Consider the following 12,622-nt stretch of genomic DNA (forward strand, 5'->3'; position numbering starts at 1 on the left):
CGGAAGCTCCCAGTCGAACACAAACGCTTGTCTGAGTGCCAAACGTGTCAATAGCATCGAGTACTGAAACCGAAAAGTAACAAACGTTGGAAAGGAATGCTTCACCGGGTCTTGTTGACATATTCTCTGATTAGTTATAACGTTGCCAATTGTATCCTAAAGTTTCTTTTTTTGTGTGGCTGCTTGTGCTAAAACATTACAATGTGTTGTGTTTAGGAAGTTTGGCTTGATTTGTAAATGAAAAAAAAAATGAGGGTTGGAATTAATGTTGCCCAAAGCAAGATATAAAAAAACTTTTAGTATGGATACAAAAAAATTCAAGTATATTTATATTTTACATCACATTTATTCATTTGGCAGACATTTTTGTCCGGAGCGAAGTACAACTGAGGTGCAATACAAGCCACAGTGGATGAAGGAGATGCTTCAACACTTGGTTCCATCTTCCACCTGGCCAATATTGTGTTGGCAACGGTATCGAAACACGTCAACCAGACCCGGTGTCATGGTACTTCCACATTAACTACTAAACAGGTGAACGTTATCACAAACCAAAGCTAAAGGGAAACGGTTTCTGTTTCTATGCAACACTAAAGATAGAAAAAAGTCCCTGGTCTGCAAACATAAACATAAAGAAAGTAATTTTTTCCATCGTACACACTGCTTACACCATTTAGATTGTGTTATCTAATTCAAATACATCTTGCAGTATCCCAGCTTTCCAGCTATTTTAGCAAAACATGTTTCCAAGTCCCTGTTTTTTCAGCTGCTCAAACAACAGTTGGTTTTAATCGCTGCTTTGTCTTGTAGTACATTGTATCTACAATATTTAAATAAAGTGCTCTCAGTATTTGCAGAGCAGTAAAAATAATTCAGCGATCATAATCTTACTGGTGATGTATTATTCTCTGAAATTAGTATAGGGAACAATCTAAAGCATAAAACTGAGATTACATCTCGACCGCAGACAGACGAGGAAATCAGAATCCAGTCGGCTCCAGACCTGATATTGACCTAACCCTAAAGTGACCTTTCTTGGCAGAGGTACAACTTCAGGCTCACACCCAACGCATCACCTAAGGCTAGACAGAGGGGGAGGAGCCCTGATCTGGATCTACATCACACTACTTATAAACTGTGTGTATCAAAGTTAATCATAAACCAATCGAAGCCAGTCAATCCAAAATAATACACTCAACTGTCATGACAGTGTGACTTAAGGACTGCTTTTTTTGTGTGTGGGTGATTTACAACCAATCTAGACTCACTTCTCATATCTTAACATTGCACAGGACAGGATTGACTGCGGTTAGAGCGCTGAGCATGGTGCACTCCACCGACCAGTGCAGGAGGAAACACAGCTGAGGCTCAGTCCCATTGTGTCGAGGTAGAGACGGACAACCACATGCTACGACCTCAAAAACAAACTCCTACAGCTTGTTTCCAGAACACACACACACACACACACACACACACACACACACACACACACACACACACACACACACACACACACACACACACACACGTCCTGTCACACACGTCCTGTCAACAGCCTCGACATGTTTAAAGCAGCTTAATACCTCGCCACTGTGTTTTTATCAATAGCCAAGTATCACAAGACTAATTCAAGGCAAATATCAGCGCTAACATTCACCTCTTACAAAAAAAAATGACTATTTGTGTGTGTCTGAGGGTGAGTGTATGGCTATGTGCCCTAGCGCACACGCACACACACACACCTGTCAAAGTGAAGCTGCAACAATCACAAGTGTCACGCTGTGCCGTCAATCAGGGCGAAGGCTTTCACCTCCGACTGATACGGTTTGAGCAGAATTGGACAGATCCAATTTTAATCAAGTGGCTTTGGATTGTGCCAATGTTGTGATAGAGTGGCCGAGATGCTCCTCTTTGACTGACGGGTTGTGTCTCGGACCGTCCTTCCCGTTTGTGTTATTTTCGTGTGTGTGTGTGTGTGTGTAAGTGCACATGTGTCTTGTTTGTCTGGCTCCTGACATGCGTCTGGCCTGAATCTACAATTTTTCAGGGATCAGCTGTTGATTGGACGTTCTCTTCTCCTCCGTTTCATCAGCGGAGATAACTTCCACCATATGATATCATGTCAGGGGGCTGCCGGTCTGAGCGGTGTGGCTGACCCTGATAAGAGCACTGAGCCCACTGCTTTCAGTCGCCTCAATCATCCCCCATACCCTTGAGTCCGTTTCCATAATAGTCTGCCTGTCCTTCACTCGTTCATGGTGAACCTGAAGTCACAGCGACCCCGTTTCAACACATCGGAGGTGTGTTGTGATGATCAGTCTCTATGGATATGCTCGACACAGAAGGAATAGAGGAGCAAAAGTGTAAGATTGCTGTGTAATTGTGAAAAGATCTCCGTGTGTGTGTGTGCACTGATAGGCTATTAGGCCTATAGCTTATCTCGCTGACAATTTACAGCAACTTGGAGAGATTTAGTTAGACTCTGACCCTTTTTTTATAGGGTTTGTTTTAAAGTTGCAACGGTTATCTGCCAATTACTTTCTCAATCATTTTGTGTGTATAAAATGAGAGAATAGAGAAAAATCGGAATATTTCAAAAGGTGACTTATTCAAAAGACTTGTTTTGTCTGATCAACGGTCCAAGATGCAAACATCTTCAGTTAGCTATTATATGAAACAAAGAAAAGCAGGACATCTTTACATTGGAGAAGAAGGAACCAGCAAGTGTTGGCTTCAAACAGTTGATTATCAAATGAATTGCCAATCAACTTTCTATCATCAATGAATCATTTCAGCTCTGACTCAATTTTGAGGATATTTCTGTGTACAACCAAAAGGCTCGTTAGTGAGCTTTTCTCTATTCATTTACTAAAGAGTGGTCGGCTTGTGGCCGCTCGGTTGACTGGTCATCATTGCCTATTTTAAAACTAACTACAGTCATTTATCAGTGACTGTGCTGCTGTGTTTCTGCGATGTTTCTACTGGCAGCTACTCAGACCTCAAGCTCAAAAGGCGAAACCTGAAAACTCGTCTGACAGCGCGAGGACGAAGTTAAACATTTATGATCAACAATTCTTTTGTTTGTTTTTTGTTACAGTAACCCGTCAGGCTACACTGTAGCGTCTTAATACCTCCATTACAGAACAGTGCTTCCCTGCAGGCACCAAAAAGGTAAGCGAACTATTTCCTCAAACTTTTCACATGCGCAATAACTGCGGTACACTGACGCACAGCACGCGACAGATCTGAAAACCATGCCCCAACACAAAAGTGTGGTCAACTTTAACGAGCAACTTACCAGCTCTCTTCCTCCCTTTCCCTCGAGTTGCCCCTCCTGCCCACCAAGCCGTCGCTGCTCAAACTTCGGCCTAATTTCATCTACCGGGACAAAAGGTCGGTGGTTTTGTCCGCCGCGCGCTTCACAGTTTTGATTAACTTTCATAAGAGATTAGTCTAAACTTCTTCTTTCTTCTTTCCTCTCTCTTTCTTTCCTTCCTTCCCTTCCTCCTCCCCCTGCCTCCCCCCTCCACGGTCACGACAGAAGCCACTTCCGCGAACAAATGGCAACGTCATCTGACCGCGGATCTACCGAGTGTGTGTGTGTGTGTGTTTGTATTTGTGTGTGTGTGTGTGTGTGTGTGTGCGTGTGTCTGTTATGCACCTGGCCGAATGATTCAGTGTACATTGCGCAAAAGTAGAAACCCCCAGATCGTGCGCCAAAAGCATTAACACGCAAGTTTCCTTCAATAAATATAAAATGCCATATATGTTTTGGTCCGCAAGTTACTACAAGACTCCAATTGCCTGTAATAATACAAAATCAAATAGAAATACACTGTATTGTCATCATCAACCTTATTTGTTCATCTGTAATAGCAGCCCTGAAGTATTCATTTAATATTGCACATGTGGTAGTCCTATGTGCATTAAAATATGAGGCATACACACCCAGTTGCCAGTTTATTAGGTACACCTAGCTGAAACTAATTCAGTCTGATATAACAGTTCTGCAGTAAATCATCCCTTCATGAAGGTTATATAGTTCGGTTTTAGTTGAAACTGTTTTAGAGAGTTGTTGATTCAACTGATAAGTTTGTGGGTTGTAGTTTGTGATGGTGTTGCATCACACGGTTCTGTAACCTTCCTCACTGTTTTAAATGGGGTGGACCAAATTAATAGTTGAACAATTTTGCCCTTCTGTGTTTCAAACAAAGCTTGTTTCAGTCACTAGTTCCTTAGTCTCCTCATTGCCATGAGCACTGTTTTGATTTTCATATAAGTACATGTTTAAAGTTACTCTGTCTAAACTATACTGTACACAGTAAAATGACCAACAGGTGAACATGTCCATGAGCTAAACATTTGACTTAGCTCATGCAGACCAGCTCACATGCACCCAGGATAGATATGTATGTATGCACAATAGGCCCTTTGTCACTGAAAACATTTGACATGTCACAGTAAGGACAGCGCAGGTATAAATAATGAAATAAATGATGGCTGAATTCCTAGTCTACATGTTGGCTCCCTGTCACACTGTTACGGCTTACTGGGCCACTGGAACAGACAGAGCCATTGTTAACTCTAATAGTCACACCTGTGCGTTTGATTTTCAAAATGCATTATCTGTCAGATAAGCCTCTCTAAAACAAGTACATAATAGATGTAAATGTATTACAGGCCTATATATTGACATATCTCATAATTTTCACTTATATCAGAATTTTGTCTTAATTCTGATTTATTATTTCATTATTTTGACTTATCATGAGTATGTTTCATGATATAATTGTGTCTTTCTTTTTCTATTTTCTTTTCCTAGCAGAAAAGGGCTTCCATATACTTTTTCTTTGCAGACTTACCATGACATTAAATGGTTGCTTGAAATGACTGTTTGGTAGTATCCGGGTGAGTGGGCATAAATGCAGTGCTTGTGCAGTATGCTTTGCATGATTGATACCACCCACAGAAGTTCAATGTGCTCCTTTTTTTAAATTGCTTACATATAATGTAACTTATACCACATGTGTAATCTCACGCAAATAAAGCAATGTGGAATACAATAAATTCACCTTCCACTTTGTTTCAATAGAGCCGCGGAGGCAGACTCGCTGTTCATGTACATGCCAACATGCGCCACCTCTAGACGAGAAACACTAACAGCATGGCATTAGGACGGTGGAGGAGGTTCACTCGTCGGATCTCGTCTCCTCCAGCCAGCAGAGGCAGACGAGTCACAGTGACGTTCATTGCTTATGTTTTGGGCAGCAGAGAAGAAGAAAGGAAGGTCTTCGTAGAATGTATTACACTGCTATACGCCAGCCATGGTGAAGATGGTGCAAAGCGAAAACTTGCACATATAGGAGTTGTCGGTACTGTTCTGATCAGCCTATTATTTGTTACTTTGTCCAAAGGACACATACTGCTCATTCTGCGACCATCGGGATATTTACTTCCGCGTAGATAAAGGCTGACCGTCGAGACAGAATTCCGTGAACCTGATTGGCTGTCGGACCTCTCTGGATCCCGTTCTTATCTGTGATTGGACGGTTTACGAAAAGGGGTTTGAGTGACGTGTACCCTCAATGCACGTACCCACCGAACGGTTGGATAAGCAACGAGGTCATATGCGACTCAGGAGTAAGTTGCCTCAGTTTGGTTTCCAAAATTATAGAAACAATATATTGTGTTCCTTCACAGTGTGTGGCAGTGGCGAGAAATCGGCTGTATAGACGGATTATAATCTACCATGAACGTGTACTTGAATGCTAACGTTTGCTTGAAGCTAGTGACGCAAACCGGTAGCAAGGAGACTTACGTAGCTTTGTTACCTTACGCTTTATTGACAATAAACCATCATTTATGGTAGTTTTTTTATTTCTTATGAATGTGTATGAGGCTAACTTCACTACTTTGTCACGCGATAGAATGTGCAGTTAAGAGAAGATAACAGTATGCTCCTGTAACTCCTATAAATCCTTCACATAGAATACAAAGAGGGATTGATACAACTACCGGTATTGAATGTTCACGTGACCTCCTTTGACTGCTGAACTCAGCTGTCCATTACACCTTTTGATCCTTGATCCAGCTTTCTCACTTAGCTAATTATCTTGGCAAGTCTTCACTGCATTTCCATGCCAGCCAATTAGTAAATCACACCTGCTTCAGACTACTTGTAGACATATCCCGTATGTATCACCGTCAGTGTCATTGATGCATATGTGGCCATTTGGGTCTAACTATACACTATTGAAAGTACAGTGAACAGACTTATTAAATAGAATTAGAATACTTTTCACAGCGATACATTTATTATAATATATCTTAAATGCAACTCATCAGTACTTTAATCTGTTGACATATGTCAAAAGACAACTAATAGAAATACATTTTTAGTTGTTGTACTGTCTGTGCTGCCGAAATCCACAAATCGCTCATTGTTTCTTCTCACTTTCCACTTCTTTCTGTATCTAATTTGCTCTTTCTCATGTCTCTTTCAAGATGCTCCCTGGTAGGAGACAAGTTATGAAGGAGAAGAAGGCCTAAACTGTATTGAAACAATTAAGCATACTCCATATGGATGCTTCATGTTGACGTAAGATTCAAAATGAACTTATAGTATGAGTCATCACAAAAGCAATAAAAGTGTATATTTAAAACGCACTTATAGAAAGTGAACAAAGCATACCTGCATGAAGAGCAAAATGCTGAGTGAAGAGTGAGCACTTTTTCCTTTGTCTTCTAGCCTTGTTTTTCCCAAACTGAGTCGAGCAGTGGTGCGTGTGAGGAAACTGGCGGTGCATCTCTCTAAAGCAACCATGTCCACAAACAACCTGGGCTCCAGTCCGTCCTTTGCAGCCAACGGGGATGCTCCCACTGCAGCCATTCTCATCATCGGAGATGAGATACTCAAGGTGATTGTACTTGTTGTGCGACTACGCTGTATTTGTATGATTGACAGCATCCCACAGAGAATCCTTGAACGTCTGTGGACTTGAGAAAATCGAACTAAACCCCCTCACTGTTCTTCTGCTAAATCTGCGCGCTTGACTGCGTGCTTATACATTCTAACGTGACACTCTAATTCATCAGTATGCCTCAGCTGTCTGCACCGCTACGCAGTCCGGGATCCACATTGTATATCGCCAGGAAAAGCTTGTGATGGTTATTTGATGTGGCAGCAGTGCTCTGTCTTCAAACGACAAGTTCGCCGCTACTTTTTGACGTGACGCGATCATGATTTAAACATGAAGCCTTTGTCCAATGTCATGTCTCTAAACATGCTCTCGCTGTGACTGAGCGTTTTTCTTTCCCGTCTTTCGTCTCACAGGGTCACACACTGGACACAAACAGTGCCTTTCTGACACGAGCGCTAAGAAAGCTCGGGGTGTCCGTGCTGCGCATAACGGTCATACCCGACGTGCGGGAGGTCATCGCCAAAGAGGTGGCCCTGCTCTCCCCTCAGTATACACACCTCATCACCTCAGGGGGCATAGGCCCCACCCACGACGACATCACCTTTGAGAGTGTCGCCATGGCATTCCAAGAGGAGTTGCACTCCCACCCTGAGCTCGCCCGGTTGGTTGAGGAATTTTACGGGGTGGCCGATAAGGACAGTGCCGCCATGAAGCTGGCCATGGTGCCTCGCTCGGCCCATCTCAACTATGGAACCGACCCTCAGACTGGACAACTGCTCCCCTACCCGGTGGTGAGTGAAGGCAGCACGGAGGAGGATTAGTTCCTTCATCGAGCTACAATCGTTATTAAACAGTAAAGTAGATATAAATGATCAGTACCCTCCACCTACTGACTGCCTGCATCCTTTTTTAAAGCTGACGTCCCATTTCCTTTGCAGTAGGCTTTCGGGGCAAACATTTGTTTAGCTGACACAACTTTCCGGACTCACAGTCTCACACACACTCTCTGTTGCATCCTGTTCTGGGGGTTATTTTGGAAGACAGATTGCAACATCAACTGCTTAGCAGAGACTGCAGGAGTGAAAAGTGGGCAAAATGACATTGAACATTTGCAGAAAACTGGCAGTGTAAGGAATACACGGCTGCAAGTATTCGTGTTCCGGTTAGCTGAGATTCAAACGTCACTAAACACAGACGGGCGGGTCAGTATACATTCTCTCGGTATCTGACGTGTGATCTTCTCTCAGGTCAGCGTGCGTAACGTGTATATCTTTCCTGGGATCCCGACTCTGATGGAGAGGGCCTTCAGTGGGCTGGAGCACGTCTTCGCTGCTTCAGGGACCACTTTTCACACCCGTGAGGTAACACCATGGCCAAACCTATCATTTACAAATCCACTTGAATACGGAGTTTTTATGACCCCGATATCTTTGCGTTTAGGTGTTTGTGGATGCAGACGAAACAGATATCGCCCCCGTGCTGACAAAACTGCAGGCTGCTTGGGGTCGGAAGGTGGCTCTTGGCTCCTACCCCGCTTGGTTGAGCAACTATCACAGAGTCCGGCTGGTCCTGGACTCGGATAGCCAGGAGGAGGTGGACAAAGCCCGGGCACAGCTGCTGGACGAGCTGCCTAAGGGAAGCGTGGTGCCCTTAGTGACGGACTCGGTGTCCATCGCCACTGCTGAGGTGTACAGACTGGCCAACAGCGGTGAGGGGGGGGAAGAGGGCAGAGGGGGGGGAAGTGAAAGTTAAACAAAGTCAACTTAATATAAAGTGGATATTGCAGAGAACTCTTAATCTTTACACGGGTATCGGGACCAATAAAGGAAGCAAAATGATTAAAGTAATTATCGTAAAATCATAGTGAGTTGTAAAAAGAAAGAAGAATATAACTGGCATGAGACTGATCAGAGAATGGCATAAAAGATATTTGTTCTCTGAATTTGACATAAGAATGAGTGATTATTTATATTATAGCTGTCCACACTCGCTGTAAAACATCCGCCTGCTGTTGCTTTCATGCCCCGCAGGCACACCGTTGGGTGAGAAAGTTATGTCCGCGCTGAAAACGATAGAGGCTGCACTGGATCAGTATTCGACGGAGGAAGTCTGCATCGGCTTCAACGGAGGCAAAGACTGCACAGCGCTGCTCCATCTCTACTATGCAGCGCTGAAACGGTAACGGGAGGGGGGGGGGGGGGCAGAGTGAGACAATTAGTGGAAGGGCTGAATTAAACGGGACAAAAACAAATGACCTGTGGGAAGAGAGTCAAATTAAAAACATAATGATACCATGACTGAACAGCGGGGCATCACTGTAGAAAGTAAAAGAAGAAGAAAGCGAGCAGCAGCTAGACTGAGACGGACTACTGTTTGGACATTTCTTGACCTGTAATGGACAGATAGTGAGAGATAGTGATAATGGTAAACATCTAATCTTATTCTGTGTCCCACTTATCTTTTTTTTTTTTTCTCTCCTCATGTCAATCTCAGACGATACCCAGATGGTAAAGACAAGGTGAAAGCCCTCTATATCCGTATCGTCTCTCCATTCCCAGAAATGGAGAGATTCCTTCAGGACACGATAAAGAGGTGAACCACCAGTCCACCATATTGCATACTGTCAATAAACACATTTCAGTATTTGTGTATTTTAATTCATTCATTCATTCTATCTTGTCAAAAACAATTCATTAAATGGGGTTGTTTCTCCCGCAGATATGACTTGGAGATATTCTCCGTGGAGGGCAGTATACGGCAGGCGCTTAGCGAGGTGCAGGAGAGGAGGCCGGAGCTGAAAGCTGTCCTTATGGGAACCAGGAGGAGTGACCCCTACTCGCACACACTCGCGGCCATGTGTCCCACTGACCCCGGCTGGCCAGACTACATGAGAGTCAACCCATTACTGGTGAGACACACACAAGTTACATAGTCATTGAGTCTTTGTATTTCTCCCTTATTGTATTGTTCCTGTCGCTGGTGTCACAGAGCACAAAGTCGTGTCATGTAAGAATTCACTTCAAAACAAAATCAACCAATTCTCATGAGTGAAAATGACATGCAGCCTTATTCTTAAGAGCACTTGTAGACATTCATTTAAAAAAATAAGAACCAATAGCAGTCCTTCAGTGTCCCCACATTTGTTGCGGAAAAACTGCTTTTTGACTGGTGATACAAATCAGTTTTCACTGCTCCAGCCAGGCAATCTCCCCTTGTTACACATGATGTTATTTACCATCTTGACTGAAGTTTCAGAGTGCAGATCTACAGCGTGTGAACAAAATATCAGAGCACCTGCACTGTTTAATGCAATTCAACAGCCCCGCAGTAATGACTATAAAAGATGATATGAATATTTTTGCACCCCTCTCTCTTACACACAAACACTCGGTACACCTGTTCAATATCAAGCTGTCCAATATAACCCCAAAACAAATTGGTGATGGAAGTCAACACCAAATATTTAACATCGAAAAGCTTCTCATAACAGAAGTTATTGCAGGTTTGTATGACACCGTGCGAGTCCATCTGATGTAGGCAGCAACGTCTGATGTTGTCGCTCTTTCATCTGCTCCAGTTAACTGAAGAATAGATGTCGATGGATGTTTATTTTGGATTTAATAATGGATTTAGAAATGGCAAATACTTTTGGACTGGCTGTTAACGATCATGCTGTGACAGCAGCAATAGTACAAACGATGCGTGTAGGAGAAGCTCACCAGTTGTTCTCATTACACGGTAATTTATGTTGCCCTTCATCACATTAGTGCATCTCAAAGGGATCCTCATTTGAACTGATTGTGAATCGATCACGAACCAATCACATGTGATGTCTTGCAACACTCTACAGGACTGGACGTATCATGACATCTGGTCGCTCTTGAGGACGTTATATGTTCCCTACTGTATCCTCTATGATAAAGGGTAAGAATACAGTCAAAGTTTTAACCCTTTCTTTATCCGTTATTCACAACATCACAGTGCAGAATTCTTGGTCTTAAACGTCTCTTGTCAACCTGCAGGTACACCTCACTTGGCAGTATGGACAACACCTGTCGAAACACTTCCCTCCAGATGGTGGATGGGAGGGGGGTGTCGCGGTACAAGGCGGCCTACCTCCTGGAGAACGAAGAGGAGGAGCGAAACTCCCGTGCCTGATGCGGTCTCACTTCTCACCGTGTCACCTGTTACTGATCCATCCTGGTTTTCCACCCCTTTGCACACATGAAAACATGGCCGTTTTTTAAAAATCAAGTCGTCATGCGAATATTTGCCGTATATCTGCAGAATGAGATTGTAAAGGAGGTCTGTGTGAGTGAGTGTGCTATTTGTTTATACATGTGACTTTCAGCTTAAGTAATGGCTCTCTGTGCTGTTGAATAAAACATCAATCCGTGTCATCCTCATCCATTGTCATGTTACTATTTTTTTCAGTCTCTCATACAGATGGAAGCATGCAGGACTTTAAATATTGCTCTTGATTTATCTTATACATGAATCTATTTGTCTTATTTCTTAATCCAGTAAAAACAAAGGACCTCTATCAAAATATGCTGGTGAATAATGTGAAACGGTTTCCTGTGAAGGTGAGACAAACAGGTTTCGGAGACTCAGCCTGCAGCAGCGTGGACAGACGACTGAAGGTCAACCGACAGGCTGGTATTGACTCATCTGTGTCTCACTGAATATCCATATTTTGCAGACTGCTGCTTATTTAACTGAGCATCTCTTCACCGGAAAACCTCCACCCCGGTGTTGCAGTTCTCTTTGAGCACCTCAAGGGCGCGTTGTTCTCACTTTTTCCCACCATTTCGCACGAGATTACAATGAATTACCTTCTCTGTTTCCAGACATGATTGAATCCAGGCTCATCGATCCTCTCTCTCTCTCTCTCTCTCTCTCTCTCTCTCTCTCTCTCTCTCTCTCTCTCTCTCTCTCTCTCTCTCTCTCTCTCTCTCTCTCTCTCTCTCTCTCTCTCTCTCTCTCTCTCTCTCTCTCTCTCTCTCTCTCTCTCTCTCTCTCTCTCTCTCTCTCTCTCTTCCCCCCCCCCCGGCCTGGAGATTAGTCAGCGCAGCGAGGATCGATACCGGCCGATCTAATAAAGCGGGTGGCTTACGAGGCCACCGCGGGGTAGCACACACTGTTACACCAGCAATTACCACCTCCAGCCCCCCCCCCCCCTAATTTATCTGTCCGGGCTTCACGGCTTGCTTGATTTATTAATAATAACGGTAATAAAAGAGGCAATGAGCAGAGGCTTCATAATCGCGGATATGTAATGGTGTGTGTTGTGGTAAAACAACAACAACACCGTCTGGAATATTTGTGTGGAAGAAAATGATACTCCTGGCTGAGGTGGGTTCCCCATGTGACCAAACTTTGTTCTACTTGCAGGTTATAGGTAAGTAAATAGTCTAGTTTCTCTCTAGTATATAGTGCTGCAATTCAATTGTATTGATATAACCACCTACAATATGTTACTTTACTCACAATAAACTTCTCATAATAAATAAATTGCTTCTTCTTGAAAGCATCCAATTCCATTTTGGCCTACTGAAATACTGACCATAAGTTGGTCTTCAGTTTTGCTTGTACACTTTACTTTAGAAACAATCTGACGTTTCTAGTTTGATAAATGTATATTATACGTCTACTTGTCTGTAGAGGATAAATTAATCGTCTTTTCAATGACCACAAAGAAG

The 12,622-nt window shown here is 43.2% G+C and overlaps 2 protein-coding genes across 3 annotated transcripts in view; one reads left to right on the forward strand and one right to left on the reverse strand.

The window, feature by feature from the left end:
• shc1 (SHC (Src homology 2 domain containing) transforming protein 1) overlaps positions 1-3,524 on the reverse strand; it is a 20,364-nt gene extending 16,840 nt beyond the window's left edge. Inside the window, exon 1 of the mRNA XM_076109023.1 lies at positions 3,299-3,524. Within this exon, the coding sequence (XP_075965138.1) occupies positions 3,299-3,442 (144 nt within the window). The 5' untranslated portion in view covers positions 3,443-3,524. The remainder of the gene's footprint in view (positions 1-3,298) is intronic.
• On the forward strand, positions 2,220-11,326 carry flad1 (flavin adenine dinucleotide synthetase 1). 2 transcript variants are annotated; one of them, XM_076109024.1, is made up of 13 exons: positions 2,220-2,363; positions 3,098-3,393; positions 3,542-5,640; positions 6,505-6,598; positions 6,749-6,917; positions 7,334-7,711; positions 8,168-8,281; positions 8,361-8,628; positions 8,951-9,098; positions 9,414-9,512; positions 9,639-9,828; positions 10,771-10,844; positions 10,943-11,326. In XM_076109024.1, the coding sequence occupies exons 4-13, from the start codon at positions 6,591-6,593 to the stop codon at positions 11,076-11,078; spliced, it is 1,584 nt and encodes a 527-aa protein (XP_075965139.1). In that variant the 5' UTR covers positions 2,220-2,363; positions 3,098-3,393; positions 3,542-5,640; positions 6,505-6,590; the 3' UTR covers positions 11,079-11,326. The 2 variants fall into 2 exon arrangements, with proteins under 2 accessions (XP_075965139.1, XP_075965140.1); XM_076109025.1 differs by having other exon boundaries at positions 3,098-3,171; positions 5,093-5,640.
• The last annotated feature ends 1,296 nt before the right edge of the window (positions 11,327-12,622 follow it).

This window comes from Anarhichas minor, unplaced genomic scaffold, assembly GCF_050575085.1.
Source record: "Anarhichas minor isolate MPS153535 unplaced genomic scaffold, ASM5057508v1 ptg000041l, whole genome shotgun sequence".
In the NCBI taxonomy this organism is placed as follows: Eukaryota; Metazoa; Chordata; class Actinopteri; order Perciformes; family Anarhichadidae; genus Anarhichas; species Anarhichas minor.